The following is a 17,082-nucleotide window of genomic DNA, read 5'->3' on the forward strand; positions in this document are numbered from 1 at the left end:
AATGCTGTCAGTAGTCGACATCCAACGAGTATTCTCAAATGTTGTCAGTAGTCGACATCCAAGGCCATGTATTGTAAGAAAAATATGGAGTATCCTAAATTGTGTAATGCTTGCAATCAAGATGTGGAGTATCCTAAATTGAGGTATGTCGTAGGTGTTTACCTTTTTGTCATTTTAATTGCTACAATATCTACATAAACATAACTTTTAGACTATGTGTATTTATACAGGTATATGTTAAAAGTCTTGACAAATGATGCAACCAGTAGTGCTTGGTTTGTTATATTTGATTAAGAGGCTGAAAAAATAATAGAACACAACCTTGATATTTTTGAATGTTATGGTATTATTGAATGTTATTTTTTCCATTTTTGAATTATTATTCACTAAATTAGATGTTCAAATTTATATTATAAGAATACTTTATATTACAATGCGCACATAGCAATATACTTAAGACAAGTTATAATACATTATATATTAAATTTGTATTTTATATCGATATTTTTATAAAATTGATTAAATAGTTTATTTCTTTTAGACGATTCCCATTCAACGAACGGGTACAAAACTAGTTAAATAAAGAAGAAAGAGAAAAAGAAATAAAAGAAAGAAAAATAAGGTAAATGAAAAGTCAAAATAATGCAAGGGCAATTTTGCCCTAAAGTGGGTTAAGTGAGCAAAATTAAAGGTTAGGGGGTAAACTGAAAAATGGGGTATTCTTTAAGGGGATAAAATATGATTAACCCTAAATATAATAGTAATCCGAAAGGATCTCGAAAATAAACCTGGTACCTGCCGTCCTTAAAAGAATTAGGGTTCTGGCAACTTGCTCTAACAACATCCAGAAATCAATTAATCGCTCATGGCGGCTGAGAATCCCAATTGCACGGTTTACGTCGGTAAGCTTCTTTTCTTCTGGTTCTGCGGATGCCTTTTCTGTTTTTCTTCTTTTTCCCTGAACTTCACAGAATTCTATTTTAGCGTGTTGAGTAATGGTGGATTAAATAATTCTGTTTCCTTTTGCCCTAAGTTAACATGAAAGGCTTTTTGGTTTTCTACTCCTTCCTGCTTATCCATAGGATAGGGCTTTTTTGCCTTTCCTTTCCGCGACTTGCGATTTGTCGTGTCGTGGGCTTCTCATTCGACATTTTGATTAAGCTGATTTTGGGGCAAAAGTATGATTGTTGATTGTCTTTTTTTCCTTTTTGGCTATTACGTCTCGTGTTAGAATTTGCTAGGGTTTCAGCCTTTTCAATATAGCCATAAATTATAATGATGATGTTGTATGGTGCTTAAAAATTTATCTATTGCGTTATGAGGTGTAAAATTTATTTTCGCCGAAAATGAGCCAGTGTTTGTTGTTAAGATTTAAAAGAATAGACATCATTGTACTTGAGTTCTGGTTATATAGAACTCGTACGTAATCGGACAATGGAAATGCACAGTGATTTAGGTTATCTTGACAGACCGCATTTGTCATGGTAGGTTACTCAAATTTGGATGTATCTAATGCCTTTTGGTTATGCCTGTTGCAGGCAATCTAGATGAGAGGGTAAGTGATAGGGTACTGTATGACATCCTGATTCAAGCTGGTCGGGTGGTGGGCTTGTACATTCCTCGGGATAAAGAAACTGAGAAGCCGAAAGGTTTTGCATTTGCACAATATGAAACAGAAGAGGTAGCAGACTATGCTGTCAAGCTTTTTTCTGGCCTTGTAACCCTTTACAAAAGAACATTGAAATTTGCGGTATGTCTTTGTTCTTTGTGATTCATCTTGTAAGTTTTACCTTATACACTATATTACTCCATCTTTTTTTGTTTTTTTCCCCAAGTTTGGGTCTTATGTTTGACTCAATTTGCTGTATGATGTGGTAACTTTTTGCTACATTTCATATGGTACTGCTATTCGTTCTCTCTCTCTCTCTCTATCTCTCTCTCTCCCTCTCTCTCTCTTGTTTTTGTTTTGTTTTGTTTTAACTCTTCAACATTGGCCTCCAAGTCAGCCTGCGACTGGTTTCTCTGTGGGACTCCATGAGACGGTTAAATTTGTTGCTCCTCCTGAGGAGGGGTTTGTGGAGCTTCCGCTTACATCTTCTCTTGAAGAGGCAACAACTGAATTAGCTTATGGACCCTTACACAACTGGTGTAGGCTGACATTTGTAAATTGTATTGAGGAGGCATGATTTTTCCAGCTTGCATAGAAAGTATAGTAATATTTGGACATTGAAAACAGATTTCTGGGCAAGACAAGCCCTCAATGAACTTGCCTACGGTAAGTTCCTCTCACAAACCGAGGCCTCACCCTGTAGCGTATAACGAAACGGGCGTTTCTCCAGATTCCATGAGGTTATCAACATCATGCAGGTTTCAAGATCACCAAGTAAACTATTCACAAGGTGATGCATACTTTCAAGACATCATTGCGTTTAGAAACCCTCGTATTTAATATTTACAACTTCTTCTGTTTTTGTGTTTAACAAAATTTGCTTTCTTATTCAGTGCGTGTCACTCCTGGTGTGTCTGTAAACCAGCCAAATGGGTATAGATCCAATTATGACAACAATGATTATGAGCATTCTAATGGATATAGATCACATTATAACAGCAACAATTATGATTACAGTCGAAGAGTGTTTGGGGCAGCATTGGATAATATTAATCGCTCTAGGTTGGGCCGATATGATACACGTGATTCTACCAGTTATTATGCCACGTATTGATTTATAAGATAGGTGGATACCAACTATAACTTTTCAGGTATGAAGCAATGTTGCAGCTATGATAATTCGGGTAGCAAAGTAGAAGGTTGTATATGTATAGCTCATGTTTATGATTTTAGCATTTGTGTGTATCTGCATCTATGGTGTTTGTGTTTTACCTTTGCACTTGTGAAACCTGAATTTCTTGGAACTTTATGTTGTTGTAGCAACGAGGTCATTTCTATGTTTGTACTTTGAAATTGGAGATCCTAGTAGTGATAATCAGTTGTAATCATTCAATGGATGACTTATTCTCTTCTGTTTTATTCTTTTTTATTTCTGAACTGTAATTTGCTGTTATCCTGTATGATAGCTTAACATATATGGCATATTTTTTTTTTTAAAAGTCTGATTATATTACTCTGGAGATATGCCCTTTAGATTTGGAAAAGATTTTCCCTCTCATTTAGTGATTCTCCTTAATGGAGCAACTTTTGTGGAACAAGCACGCACAAATTCCTTTTCAAGTGTAAAGCTGGGGATGAGTGTCAGGTACCATATGGCGTACCTGATAAGTTTATTCTCCGTAGAACTTGTGATCTGTTGCATTAACTGGAAATCCAAGGTACTATTTTTTGGCTGAATCACTCCAGAAATTAATGTATTATTTTCAAGTATGGGAAAAGAGCAGAGTTGAGCAGACGAGCATTGTTCCTATCATGTACAATTAGATTGTTCAGTATGCATTTGTTCATGTGTGCAACATGTCGAGATCAGTTGGTTTACTAGGATTCTGTTTCTTGGTAACTGCTTTACGTTTTCATTCTGATTTGGTCTCGGGAATCTGTGATATCTATCTCGTCGTTTGATTGTGTAGCTGCGTGCTGTATAAGAAGCTTCATTGCTTTTGGTTGTTTTGGGGCTTGTAAAAGTAAAATTACCAATCTGTTTGTTTTGGCAAATGGGAAAGATTTTTGGAACTTTTTAATTATACGTTGTTTTATAGGCTTGCAGTCAAATCTTGGTTTGGCTTCAGTAGAGCAGGATTTTCTAGTCTGCTCCTTGCAAGAGGCCTGTATTTGTCATGAAAATAGTTGAGGCTTGCTCTTGTACTGGCCATAGCGAATAACAACTGATAATTTAAAGCATGCACTTGCAATATGTTTTCCCGTTTCTCACTGCATTCCTTGCGCTTTTGTTCTTGCCCTACCCCTGCCCCTTCCTTCGACTTTCTTTTCATGTTGTGGAGTCAGACGAATGGAGGAGCAACTTTTGTGATGTAAGATGATGTCCATGGTTCTCATTGTAGAGAAAATTACAGAAATAATTGCTTGTGCTCTTAAAAATCATGTGCTTGCTAACGTTGCTCAGCAGGGGATTAGTGGTCTAATGCAATCGTAGCTAGTTGGTTCCACCAGGTTTCCATAATTTGCCGGGTCAGTTTTTTGATATTCCAGGGTCTGAATTCTGATGCAGGCAAAATAAAATACTATGGTTAAAAAGAAAAAAAAAGGACACAAATTCTTCTACAATTTAGAGATGGGATAATATGAAATTGGGGAAATATGGAAGTGTATGGGGTAAAAACTGAGAACTCATAATTACAAAGAGAAATTCTCTTAATGAACGCGAGTAAAAATTATCAACTGAAGAACTGGGCGTGGTTGTTGCGAGAGTGAACGCGACATATCCTATTGGACGCGGGAGGAGGAACCGTAATGTAAAACATGTTCCTGTGTCTATGGACTCGATCATCATCAGTGATTTCCGTAACCTTTTTATCAGCCGCATCGACACTTTCCATCTTCAATGGTACAGCCCCCGTGTACCATACAAAATCAAATTTTATGCCCTGACAGGACCGAAAACGTATCGCTTGTACAAACTAAACAAAGCACTTGCTTTTTTTTTTTTTAAAATTTTCCTAATAGGAAGGGATGAGATTTAAGATACAAAAATGAGAAAGAAAGTTCTCAGAGAGATTCTGACCTCAATCTATTTCAAAGCAATAGCTTCGCTCGCAGGAAAATGTTTTTATATGCTAACTGAATACAATTAAGCACACGTTTACTATCTTTATTTCTAAGTGAGAACTAAACGGGTGGTTGTTACTAATGCTCAATTCAAAAATAAAATAATAAAGGGCAATACCCAATATTCAGGTAGAGGTGGCAATGGGTAGGGTAATATTTGATACTTGTCCGATAATTAATTCGATTAGACGATCGATGGGTAATCCGTTAGGATTTGATATTGATGAGAGGTATTCGATGGATAATCCGATAGAGTTTGATAAGAGAACTCTAAAAACTTGAAACTCGACATAAATACACGCAGATATAGTAGCAATCTTTTCTACACAGACACTTAATGATCTTTTTATATTAATAGCTTTGAATGTATGCAGTGATTTTTTTTTTTTTTAACACTAACATCTTTGAGTGATTTTTTTTTTTCACACTAACATCTTTGAATGTATGTTGCGTATGTATGATGGCATTTTCATGTAGGTTACTCTCACGTAGGTTATATATATGACCCTACCAAAATTTAAGAATTCAATTTAATGTGTTGATTAAATATTATGTATGTTTTAATTTTAATTTGATAATAGTTAATTACCTTTTTCTCAATTGTTCAAATTAGCCGGGAGAGGATAGCCCATCAATAATGCAAACTCGAGAGCGAGAGAGTTTGGCAATGAAAGTTAAAATCTGTAAAGTTACCCGACGTGATTGGTAAAAAAATTTAGATGTATGGGTTTGAGTTTGACGAGGAATGTTTTAAGGACATGCGACCCGCTGCCATCCCAGGCTTCAACCGAGCGATTCCGCACAAAAGCACAAATGATGCAATAGCAGGTAGTGTCTCTCAAGAAACAACAGAATATCTCTAAGCTTGATGATCTTTTTTACGCTTGATTGAGCTGATATGATGAAGGCAAGGCTGCATTCTGTAGCAGGTCATCTGAATAGAAGAGGTCAACAGGATGTCTTTCAGCTGAATTTAAAGATAACCCAGCTAGCCAAAAGAGGTGACATTGATGAGGCCGTCAGAGTATTCAACGCAATAGCACATCCCAACGCTGTCACTTACAACTCGATGATCTCCGCCTATGCTAAGAATGGAAGAATCAGTGAGGCTTGTGCTCTATTTAATCGAATGCCATTTAAGAACTTGATTTCCTGGAACACAATGATGAGCGGTTACTTGTATAATGACTATTTTAAAGAAGCAGCTGACTTATTTGATAAAATGCGTCGAAGGGACTCTTTTACTTACAGTCTCATGATTACTTGTTATGCACGTAGCGGTTTCGTAGAAAAAGCAAGGCGAATATTTGATTCGATGCCCGATAAGAGTTGTGCAGCGTGTTGGAATGCACTGATTACAGGGTATGTCAAGAATGGGATGCTCAGCGATGGTAGGAAATTGTTCAATGAAATGCCAGTGAGGAACTTGGTTTCGTGGAATACAATGCTCTCCGGATATACCCGTAGCGGGCAAATGTGTTTGGCTGCTAAGTTTTTCGAAGTGATGGAAGAAAAGGATTGGGTTTCGTGGAATTTGGTGTTAGAAGGGTACACGCAAGCTGGTGATCTGCATGCTGCTAGGGAGTTTTTTGAAAGGATTCCCAATCCAAGTGTTGTTTCTTGGGCCACAATGTTGAGTGGCTTAGCAAGGCATGGCCACCTTTCAGAGGCAGAGGGATTCTTTAACAACATGACGGAGAGAAATGTTGTTGCTTGGAATGTGATGTTGGCTGCATACATTCAGAATTGCAAGGTTGACAAGGCAGTAGAGTTATTTAATGAGATGCCAGAGAAGGATGCTATATCATGGACTACCATCATCAGTGGTCATGTCCGAATTGGTCAGCTTGAAGAAGCAAAGAAATTGTTGGATAGAATGCCTTATGAAAATGTAGGGTCACAAACAGCCATGATACTTGGCTTTATTCAGAACAATAGGATGGATGACGCCCGTCAAATTTTTGATCGCATGAGGAAACGTGACACTGTCTGTTGGAACACGATGATCGCGGGATATGCTCAACATGGAAGAATGGATGAAGCTTTCGATCTATTTCAAAATATGGCCCCAAAGAAAATAGATACTTGGAACACCATGATTGCGGGCTATGCTCAAGTAGGAAAAATGGAGAGAGCACTTGAGTTGCTTGAGCAAATTGAGGAAAAGAATGTAGTTTCTTGGAATTCCATAATTTCAGGTTATGCACAAAATGGGTTATACATGGATGCACTCAAGAGTATTTTACTCATGATTCGTGATGGAAAGAAGCCTGATCAATCTACTTTTGCTTCTGGCCTAAGGGTCTGTGCGAGTCTTGCAGCTGAGCAATTTGGGCAGCAACTTCATCACATTGTGGTGAAAAATGGTTATATGAAAGATATGCTTGTCAGTAATGCTCTAATTACGATGTATGCCAAGTGTGGAAGTATCTTGAGTGCCAGAGATGTATTCAGTGATGTTGATAACCTTGACGTGGTATCCTGGAATTCTTTGATAGCGGGCTATGCTCTAAATGGATATGGGATAGAGGCATTCAAACTTTTCCAAGAAATGGAAGGATATGCTGTCAATCCTGATCAAGTTACTTTTGTTGGGGTTCTTTCTGCATGTAATCATGCAGGCTTAGTTTCTGCAGGTCTAACCTTGTTCAATTGCATGACGCAGAAGTATGGCATTGAACCTTTGGCTGAACATTATACTTGCATGGTCGATATGCTTGGCAGAGCAGGAAGGTTAGAGGAAGCCTTTGAGTTAGTCAGGAAAATGAAGGTCCAAGCCACTGCAGGAATATGGGGTGCTCTTCTTGGGGCTTGTCGCTTGCATAAAAATGTGATGCTTGCTGATTTTGCTGCTAGGAAGCTTTTTGAAATTGAACCTCATAAAACATCAAGTTTAGTGCTTCTCTCAAATGTTTATGCTCAGTCAGGGAGGTGGGATGAGGTCGATAGAGTTAGAAATTTCTTGAATCAGAATGGCATTGAAAAGGAGCCAGGATGCAGCTGGATTGAGGATCAATGCCAGATATCGGTCTTTCAATCTGATGATTATTCATGGCCAAAAACAGCAGAGATGTATAGGGCATTACAGATTTTAACAACACAGATTATGGAGCTTTCCTGTTTAAATAGTATTGAGTGTACTCTTCTTGATGTTGGATGATTTATTTCATCACATGCATCAAATAAAGCTTTAGCGGTACTTCAAAATGCCTTCCTGCAAATTCACTTGTTCAGGCTCTTTTTGGTACTCGTTGAGAACTATCTTGGCTTTGCATGCATGAAGATGATATTGGTACTTGCTTAGGTATTGTTCTAATAATCTTGTACTTACTATTTGGAAGATATTTGGTGCTAATATCCAATACTGGGGATGTTATATTGCATGAAACTCTTGAATGCTACTGCTTAAACTTCAACTGCAGAAAAAGCAGTAGGCTTCAGAAAATAGCTGACAGCACCCACCTCCTTGCCACTTCCTCGTTTTCTTCTCCTGAAATCCTCTTTTCATGTAGTTAAGTATTTTCAGAATTTATATTTGTTTCCCTTTATTTAAAAAAAATTGTTTCCCTTTTGCGTTCATTGTCTGTTAAAATTTCTTGCTGATTTTAATTGTGTAGATAGAACTGCCAGATGGATTCAATAATGGAGCAAAGCTTCTGGTGAATTTAGATCTGAATATGTTTCTCGTCTTTGTGACTCTTATAGTATTTTTAAGTTCTTCATCTAGAGCACAAATAGATGTACATATTAAATGAGATGAAGCAGTTCAGAGATGCTTAGATTACTTTCAAATTTTAAAATTTAACTAAGCGGTGACCCATTTCATGTCTCATGAATGTAGATCCTACATGTGAGTAGAGTTGTATGGTACCATCTGAGGATGATCCTGTCATGAGCTAATTCAGAAGTTTGGCACACAGGAAATTTAACATCTGTAAGTGCTGTAAATTCCACGTTTACTTGCACTTTTTCCATCTCCATATATGGTTTAACTGCTTTTAGTTTCGAAAACTCATACTATCATAAACCTAACTATGAAAATGATGCTAAAATAGAACAAGCTCCCAATAAGCCACGAATACTACAATAGGTTACCTGTTTACATCACATAATTGATATTCCATTTACATCTGAAGACAAATTACGAAAGGAGCCTACATTTGATTTCTTATTTGTATTACATTTTCTTGAAACAGGACACATATTCAACACGAATTATTATTCTGATGGAGCTAGTCACAAACTCTAAATTGACGAGTGACTAATGAGGCTATCAAAATCAACCTACCGCTAGATCCCAACCCCATATGCATGAACAGACAAATATAAGACACGTGAAGCAAAAGATAAGAGTGTGTAGAACACGGTGAATGTCAGATTCAATGTAAGACATGTGAAGCCCTGTATCTCAGGGCTTGGTAAAGCTCTGTATCTTTAAAGGACTTTGCAATATGAAGTTCTTCATGCTCATTTTGTATTATAATAGTATTATTGTTTGAAACTTTCCTTTTGGGAAATTATGCAGGAGAAAGCTGTACTAAATTCCTGTTTAGAGAGCCTCTTAATACAAGAATATTGTAATCTTTCAGGTACCAAAAACTCTTTGATTAGTAGTTATGCCTTTGGGTCACTTCATATTGACTTAACAATTCAGCGTAATTATGAATTATGAACTCTTTTGATCAATCTTGACACAAATGTCAACTTCTAAACGTGTATGTCTGGATAGTAATTCAACTACCTGATGTAAATGAATGCATTTACTAAGAATGACTTTCGGTAGTTCTATGTATGATCTTTATCTTAGTTAAAAGCTGCTCCACTTTGAATTTGATTACCTTCTGTAGTATTACTAATACTATTGACTTCTTCTGCATGTCCAGAAATTTTTTTAATGCAAATTTATTGATAGATGTTTACATAAGGAAGTAACATATCATTCTGATGAACTGGGAGGGAAGACTAGTGTGAGAAGGTTGTTCTTTGACCTTCTTAACACTGTACTATTAACTGTGTATACGTAGTATTTGATCTTCGCAACGTTATGGTTTTGCCATAGTTTTCATTTTAGTACAAGAAACTCGATGATTCTACTATGTCAACAACAAAAATTTGTGTGCACACTTTCTTATTGCAGTTCTGGTGAATTAATGTTGGCAATAGGTCAGATTTTGTTGTTTGAGTTTTTCAATGACTACCTTACTGAGACTCAGCAGAAATTTGATGACCTGAGTATGGTGTTTATGATCAACTGGTATTGCAGTTCAATATGTATATCTCTTTTGGCTCTTGGCTCTGATCATCTCTCCCCAGATCATGCAAATTAGGTTTTTACAACGTTCAAACCATATGGTTCCATTTTCGGCGTTTGTTTCTTAGCTGTCCAACTCTTATGTAACATATTTATTAGTAGACAACTTAGGCTTCTTTGAACAAATTCAACAACTTAAGTTTCAAGTTCAGCAGTAGCAAGAATGTCCGTTTTCTGAAACTCATTTGTTTTGTCGCTCTCTATCTGAATGACTGCCCCCCCCCCCCCCCCCCCCGGCCGCGGGGGAAGAGAAGAAAAGAAAAGAAAAGAGAAACAAGAGTTTGGAATAGGTAATTCTGCAGAGAACTGCTTATAAACTATCCACTGAACTCCAACACCATTTTCTGCACATTATCCACTAAATACCAAGACGATCATCTGTCCATAGGCATGCGTCAAGAATTCATGATATGCCGTTCAAGAAAAGGCAGGCAATTCAATCAAGTTAAATAACTTATCCACAATGCTATTATATAATATTTTCCCAAAAAAAATTTTTTTTTGAATTGATTCACAAGTTACTGAGATTTGCAATGACCTGGACCAATGCCAAGTTGATGAGTTGAAGAAAGATCTGACGTGACAAAGCCATATAATGGAGCGATCTACGGAACAGCATCAAGATGCCCTCGCCTGGTTAATTCCAGAATATTACGCACTGCCTGCATCTGCATGATTTTTCTTTTTTTTGGTACTTAGAAATTCGCAACGGATCTTCTGTACCATACCCTGTCTCACATCCTGTCCCACTCCTTAAAATCTCGCCAAGTGTCTATAAGTTGCTCTGCATGGAATAAATTGTTACATATGGCCGAAGAAAGTTTTGAAGGATTGTTTCTATTGTATTTGTATGCTCTGTCTCTTTGTTCTGGAGATGTGCAACACCTTCAGCATCAAAATTTTTGCAGCAGTTGATTGGAGTTCTATTAACTGGTCTATTGGATTCTATCTGGAACTACTTCTGACTAAGGCTCTAACTAGTCCGCTAATATAATTCTTTGACAGGAATATGATGTTGAAGATTCTCTTTTGCCCCTTCAGCCAGCACTGGACTACACTGCTCCTGAACTTGTTCGAAGTAAAGCATCTACAGTTGGATCTGCCTCTGATATCTTCAGTTTTGCTTGTCTTGCCTACCACTTGGTTGCTCGAAAACCGTTGTTTAATTGTCACAACAATGTCAAAATGGTATTTATCTAATATTTCCTGGCGCAATGATTTGCACAATTTATGGGTGGAGTAGGAGATTTGAGATTGTAACAATGAATTGCTGTATGGTTATAAGATGACAACATTACGACTAAAATAGATACTCTGCTAAAATCAATAATAGTCTGGTTAATTGGTCTCTTGAATGAGAAGTACAGTTGTTTTCCTGTTCTGTTGGATTATTCATTGCTGCCTCAAAATAGTGTGTATCTTTATTATAGATGTGTTCATATGTTTAATTTACATGGTAATAGCATATGTAACTTTTTATACTAATGTCCCTATGCAACTCGAGTGCAGTACATGAATACTTTGACATACTTATCCAGTGAGGCTTTCTCGTCAATACCGCGGGACTTGGTTTCGGACTTGCAAAGGATGCTTTCTTCTAACGAGGCTTTGAGGCCAACAGCAATGGACTTTACAGGTAAGGATGTGATACTATCTTCGCACACATATGCTTTGGTGATACTGTATGAGATGAACATCTGGGAAGTAGCATTTTGGGAGAATTCCTGTCCTAGTTTTCTTTGAAGCTTTTTTGTTTTTGTTTTGGATGGTTGGGCTAGGGGGAAGATGGCAGATACTCCTCTATAGTATTTTAACAAGAAAGAGAAACACAATCTCTAAATAATTGTAGGATGTGAAAAATAGATGGAGAGCATCTGGAATGTGGTAGTAAAATGGTCTTTTTGTCTTTGTGGTTGTAAGTTAATGAGGCTTTGGACTAGCAATTTAACTATTGTTTAGAGGAGGCTTTGTGGTTTGTGAGCGTGCGTAATGTTGAATTGCTTTACTTCTGTTCTTATTGTGTTTAGGATTTTTATTTAGGCGTATCTTGTTATTCTATATAACCAAATGTACATTCCTTCTTTGCAGGGTCACCTTTTTTTCGTGATGACACTAGGTTGCGTGCACTTCGTTTCCTGGATCACATGCTTGTATGCTTTTTTATATTAGTTTGACAGCCAGAGGCTTAGCAAGGACAATTATTTTTTGTAGTAGAATGTTATGGAACCTTGAGTATTCCTGCTCAAACTCTGCTTGATTGCAGGAAAGGGATAACATGCAGAAGACTGAGTTTCTAAAAGCATTATCAGACATGTGGAAAGATTTTGATCCGCGTGTCTTGCGGTATAAGGTTTGTTTTTCTGCTTCCTTTTGTGTAATATGACTTTATAACGTTGTCTGACATACTTCTTTGTGCTGTATGTGCTTTTATATTTTTTACAGAACCAAAGAACTAGATGATTGCAGGAATAATTGATTTCATGATGTCTGAAGTCCCTTTTAGATGATTCTACAGTGATTTTGGATATTTAACCAAGTTGACTCCTGGTTACCTTGTTTCACTGTGTATTTAGACTCCAAAACATCGCATGAAACCGTTCTCTTGCCTTAACATCTCTGATAGTGCCCCCACAGATAAAGAGGAGAAACGGAAAAAGAGAAAAGAGTTAGTAAATAGGGTATTGTTAAGCAGCAAGTCATACCGATGTTGGACATGGATGAGACATTTTAATTCCTTTTGCTGTGGAAAGAGTTTTAATGAGATGGCTCTTATCTTGATGATCTTTGCAGGTACTTCCACCACTTTGTTCTGAGCTTCGGAATCTGGTCATGCAGCCAATGATACTTCCCATGGTTCTTACAATAGCAGAGTCTCAGGTACCATTGATGCTAATGCCTGCAAATCTTGATCCATATGCCCATGTTCAATGACAAAATAAGGAGCCTTCATTTTTGAGCCTGAACTTGAACATGGCCAAACAGTTGACTTTTGCCTGTGTGTTTAATGTGTTCCCCATGTTGCCAGCTATGTTAAATCTTCTGCTGTTCGCTGTGAAAGATGTTAAGCTACATTTTATTCTTATTTCTTTTTATATTTCAAGTAAAATATTGATAGAGATTCATATGGTTTATCACATTGATAAGATAAGCTTCTCAGTGCCATGCTGTCAACAAGTTTAGATCTGGAAGGTTTTGAGATTTATGAAAAAGTTGGACTTCATTAAACAGAATGGCAGGGTAGTCTAGGATTAGTTGTTGAAAGAAAGTCATAGTATTCAAGGAAAAAAGTTAAAAGTCTCTTTGCAGTCCTTTAGTCATGCATGATTCGACCAAATTGGTTTCCAGAAAGATTAATTCAGGGAATACTCTAGCATGTGCAATGTAAAGAATTTCACTTGCACTCTTCACAAAGTCTATAGCATTTCCTGCAATGGTTCGCATAAGCTCTCACAGGCGAGTTTGAAATGAGTGTTTCTTTTGGTTTAATATGTCATATAGATTAAAGAGGTGATAAAATTGAGGACCTTCCAAGAATGCTGTGTCTGGATATCATGTTCAGGTTTTTCTGCCAATGAAGCAAAACATCTTAACAAAATCGATTATTTGAAGACATATGTTAACTCAGTCTACTCCAGACCAATGGGCTCTGGTTGATGTGATTTCTCCTACTACTATTTTTTATCAAGATATGTTGTGCAGTACCATTTTGAAACGCTTATAATTTACGAAAATTAACAATGATATTGTGGCATTATGAAACTTTTTTGTTTTATTATTCGTTTGCTTACTGCACAACCCTTGCCTCAGGCTCTGATTGCTGGGTCATAGAGAAATGATTATCTTGCTTGTTCGTGTGGACCATATTATGATATTGTCTGATAAATGTGAAGTTTGGTAGGAGATAATTATGAAACTTGTATATCACATAATTCGTAGATTTATGTGTATAAGAATTTTGCAGGACAAAAATGATTTTGAGCTGTCTACTCTTCCAGCTCTTGTTCCTGTCCTAAATAGTGCTGCAGGTGAGACATTGTTGCTACTTGTGAAGCATGCCGAGCTTATTATCAATAAGGTAACAGAGATAGCTTTGAAGAACTTCTGCTAATGCAAGAAATTGCTTTTGGATGTCCTGTTTTTCTTTTGGTCAATGCCTTTACATTTTCTCTTTGTTAATTTCTTATCATAGAATTTTTTCCTTTTAGGTTCATATCAACTTAATGATTAGGAGATAAATCTGATTTGTTTAGTAAAATGTCTTTAATTCGTATGCAGAAATTGGTAATTAACTAATTGTTCTTGGGAATCTATATTAGTTGTAAGAGTGGTTCACTTTATGGTAGCTCTTTGTGATTTTTATGTATTACTCAATTAAAGGAGACTGCCATATGTGTTTGTTTATTTAGAACTTGATAAGCCCTTGCCTGTGAAAAATTTTAGTTTGTCTGAACTAGTTCTGTTATGCCATTTAATGTACAAATGGCTATTATCTGTTTTGAAGTGTTAGTTTTGAGGTTCAGAAAAAGTGACAATTTAAGCTCAGTGCAGCAGGCTTCACCCGAAAAGATAATCAAGCTGTGGGAGTTGGTCATTTTTTGTGTACTTGTAGATTTACATGCAAGGAAAAAAAAAATCAACCTGTGGGAAAAGGGGAAAAGATCAAGCTGTGGGAGTCGGTCATTTTATGTGTACTCGTAGGTTTACATACAGAAAACTTGAAGTTCAGTTCCTATTCCCGTCACTCCTGACACCACTCAATTAAAGTTGTCTTTGCTGGGATTGTTTTATGTCATGGTGTTGATAATTTTCCTAGAAGCATTGATTGATTACTTGGTAGTTGGTATGGAATTAGGGGTATTGATGCAATTGCTGTAAGTTTTCTTAGTGAGTATTAAGGTGCTGCTTTAACTTGCCTAATTGGACTTGTTTAAGTGGATGGATTAGTCTGGTGAATTATCTTCATTTCTCCCAATCCTTTTGGGGAGTGTCTGAATAATATTTAGTCCAGTGATGAAATGGGCGTTGATTATTGGATGTGGAGTTATTCTCAAAGCATTGAACCCTTGTAGTTTTACATGCAAAAGCTATTTTGGTCTTTCATTTTTGCTTATAATTCTGTTTTATCCGTCTATGATGTAATGAAAATTTCCAAGAAACTCCTCCCAGTAGCTGCATTGTGATTGTAGTGCTTTCTGGTCGTTGGTTTATATATACTTTTAGGTGTCCACTAATAAAGTTTGACTTGGCTATGGTGTCCTAGACTATGACTGGGAACATGTAATAATAAATTCTAGCTGAGCTGGCTTTGGAAGGGATTTGAAATGTAGCTCTCCAGTACATTAGAATTCATAAATGGTAATTTTCCAAATGGTTTCATGGGAAAGCCTTATCCTGCCTTTCAAGAGTGAATCCAATTTTGGGACTATTACTAGTAATGTCTAGACTGGAAAATTTGAAACGAAAGTATTTTGGTGAGAGGATTTTATTCTCGAAAGTAGTTGTTTCTGTTCCATCCTCATTTTTAAATGAGAAGAAGATACTGTGAGAAATTTAGTTGAACTAATTACAATTAAAATGCTTTCCACTTGCAGTTTTGGTTTATTGTTGGTTTAGATAACCATTGTGTTTTAAACTCTCTGTTTTTTTCTTTGCCTTGTTATTAAGCTGCTAAGTAGTTAAAAGATGGGTTATGACCATGGCTTATACTCATTTAACTAGCAATTTTTACATGTTTTATCAGGCTAGTCATGAGCACTTGATTTCCCATGTTCTACCGATGCTTGTTCGAGCTTATGATGACACTGATGCTCGTATGCAAGAGGAAGTTCTGAAAAAGACTGTATCGCTTGTTAAGCAGCTTGATGTTCAGGTAATTGGCAAGTGCATAGCCATTCTTATTATTTAGTGTGTGTTAGCTTAGTGCTTCTCAAGACCCTTTTTTCTTGTCAATTTGGATATTCATGTGTATCTTTTGCAGTAGCAAACTTGTATTGTGTTGTTATCATATAATTTACAGTTTAGGGATGGCAGACTAGTTTTAGCCTGATGTCTTGGTCCTCTAATAATTTCTTAATGAATCATAGCCTTTAAATGGCAAGATTTCTGGAGTGTTTTCGTTTCTATTCTTGCACTGATGATTAGTAAGTGGTGAGCTCTGAGAATATTAGGCTTAATGATAAGTTTTCTCGATTGTTCAGGAGGATATAATTGGTTTGGTGTGAAGATATAAATGTCTCACTTGCTACAGGATAGTGTACTCATACGTCTTCTTGATGTCCATCTTTTCTGGATATTTGCTTCTTAGTGATAATGTGATTCAGCCCTGGATATTCTTGTCCTTTAATGGTCTTCCAATGATTCTTCATAGTTCTCCTCAAGCACATCTCTACAGCACCTGAAAACCGACCATAATGGTTTGGTGGTTGTAGCATATTGCAACTATCATTGTCTGTTATTTTTGATTTTAGAATAGCATTAGCTAACCTATCTGCGTTGGTCTATTGTGGTTTTTCTTTTGCTGCAGTTGGTGAAGCAAGCAATCTTGCCCCGAGTTCATGGTTTAGCATTAAAGACAACTGTTGCTGCAGTATGTGGGCTTCTACTCTTGATGTTAATGGTTAAATTTGGGTTTTAGCCTGCTGAAGTTGCATTAGCTTTTACTGTTAATGATATTTGAACATATTGAATTTGCGCCTAGAGAGAAAGGATTGTCATTAAAATCCTTTCATCGCTGTTTCCATTTTGTTCTTTAAGTTGAGTAAACCTGTTGAGAGATGACTGCTTAAGGCAATTTTTGAAATCAGATGCTTTGACAAAAAAGGTATTCTTGAGGAGTGAAGACTATCTTGTGGTCTATTGCAGCATGAAATTGACAGAAGGAAAAAGATGGCTGCGTTTGGATTGAGTGTTTTTGCACCTGTTTTTGAAAAATTGTTTTTCACATTCCAAATGCTACAGTAAATGTGTATTTCAAAAATAACTTCAAAAACATCATATCCAAACAATATATCACATGTGTATTTTGTACATTATTTTT

General features: G+C 36.6%; 3 protein-coding genes across 4 annotated transcripts; all 3 read left to right on the top strand.

The window, feature by feature from the left end:
• Positions 1-748: 748 nt before the first annotated feature.
• On the top strand, positions 749-7,982 carry LOC113715144 (uncharacterized). 2 transcript variants are annotated; one of them, XM_027239360.2, is made up of 5 exons: positions 749-902; positions 1,539-1,750; positions 2,237-2,399; positions 2,503-5,563; positions 5,665-7,982. In XM_027239360.2, the coding sequence occupies exons 4-5, from the start codon at positions 5,455-5,457 to the stop codon at positions 7,893-7,895; spliced, it is 2,340 nt and encodes a 779-aa protein (XP_027095161.2). In that variant the 5' UTR covers positions 749-902; positions 1,539-1,750; positions 2,237-2,399; positions 2,503-5,454; the 3' UTR covers positions 7,896-7,982. The 2 variants fall into 2 exon arrangements, with proteins under 2 accessions (XP_027095161.2, XP_071925044.1); XM_072068943.1 differs by having other exon boundaries at positions 2,237-5,563.
• Positions 866-2,723, top strand: LOC140004303 (uncharacterized). The gene is made up of 5 exons (XM_072068829.1): positions 866-902; positions 1,539-1,750; positions 2,007-2,162; positions 2,237-2,399; positions 2,503-2,723. Exons 1-5 carry the CDS (start codon positions 866-868, stop codon positions 2,721-2,723), a joined length of 789 nt encoding a protein of 262 aa, XP_071924930.1.
• A 1,903-nt stretch (positions 7,983-9,885) lies between the features above and the next one.
• LOC113713189 (SCY1-like protein 2 A) lies at positions 9,886-16,958 on the top strand. The gene is made up of 9 exons (XM_027236840.2): positions 9,886-9,972; positions 11,052-11,234; positions 11,556-11,682; positions 12,135-12,196; positions 12,310-12,396; positions 12,837-12,923; positions 14,008-14,121; positions 15,787-15,915; positions 16,570-16,958. The coding sequence occupies exons 1-9, from the start codon at positions 9,886-9,888 to the stop codon at positions 16,678-16,680; spliced, it is 987 nt and encodes a 328-aa protein (XP_027092641.2). The 3' UTR covers positions 16,681-16,958.
• The last annotated feature ends 124 nt before the right edge of the window (positions 16,959-17,082 follow it).

This window comes from Coffea arabica, chromosome 10c (assembly GCF_036785885.1).
Source record: "Coffea arabica cultivar ET-39 chromosome 10c, Coffea Arabica ET-39 HiFi, whole genome shotgun sequence".
Classification (NCBI taxonomy): Eukaryota; Viridiplantae; Streptophyta; class Magnoliopsida; order Gentianales; family Rubiaceae; genus Coffea; species Coffea arabica.

Coding starts and splice junctions, on each gene's coding strand:
- LOC113713189 (XM_027236840.2), top strand. CDS start 9,886: ATGTTGGCAATAGGTCAGATTTTGTTGTTTGAGTTTTTCAATGACTAC. Junction 12,197..12,309: donor GTTTCCTGGATCACATGCTT/GTATGCTTTTTT, acceptor GCTTGATTGCAG/GAAAGGGATAACATGCAGAA. Junction 14,122..15,786: donor CCGAGCTTATTATCAATAAG/GTAACAGAGATA, acceptor ATGTTTTATCAG/GCTAGTCATGAGCACTTGAT.
- LOC140004303 (XM_072068829.1), top strand. CDS start 866: ATGGCGGCTGAGAATCCCAATTGCACGGTTTACGTCG. Junction 903..1,538: donor CAATTGCACGGTTTACGTCG/GTAAGCTTCTTT, acceptor TGCCTGTTGCAG/GCAATCTAGATGAGAGGGTA. Junction 2,163..2,236: donor ACTGGTGTAGGCTGACATTT/GTAAATTGTATT, acceptor CATTGAAAACAG/ATTTCTGGGCAAGACAAGCC.
- LOC113715144 (XM_072068943.1), top strand. CDS start 5,455: ATGTATGGGTTTGAGTTTGACGAGGAATGTTTTAAGGACATGCGACCC. Junction 5,564..5,664: donor CACAAATGATGCAATAGCAG/GTAGTGTCTCTC, acceptor ATTCTGTAGCAG/GTCATCTGAATAGAAGAGGT.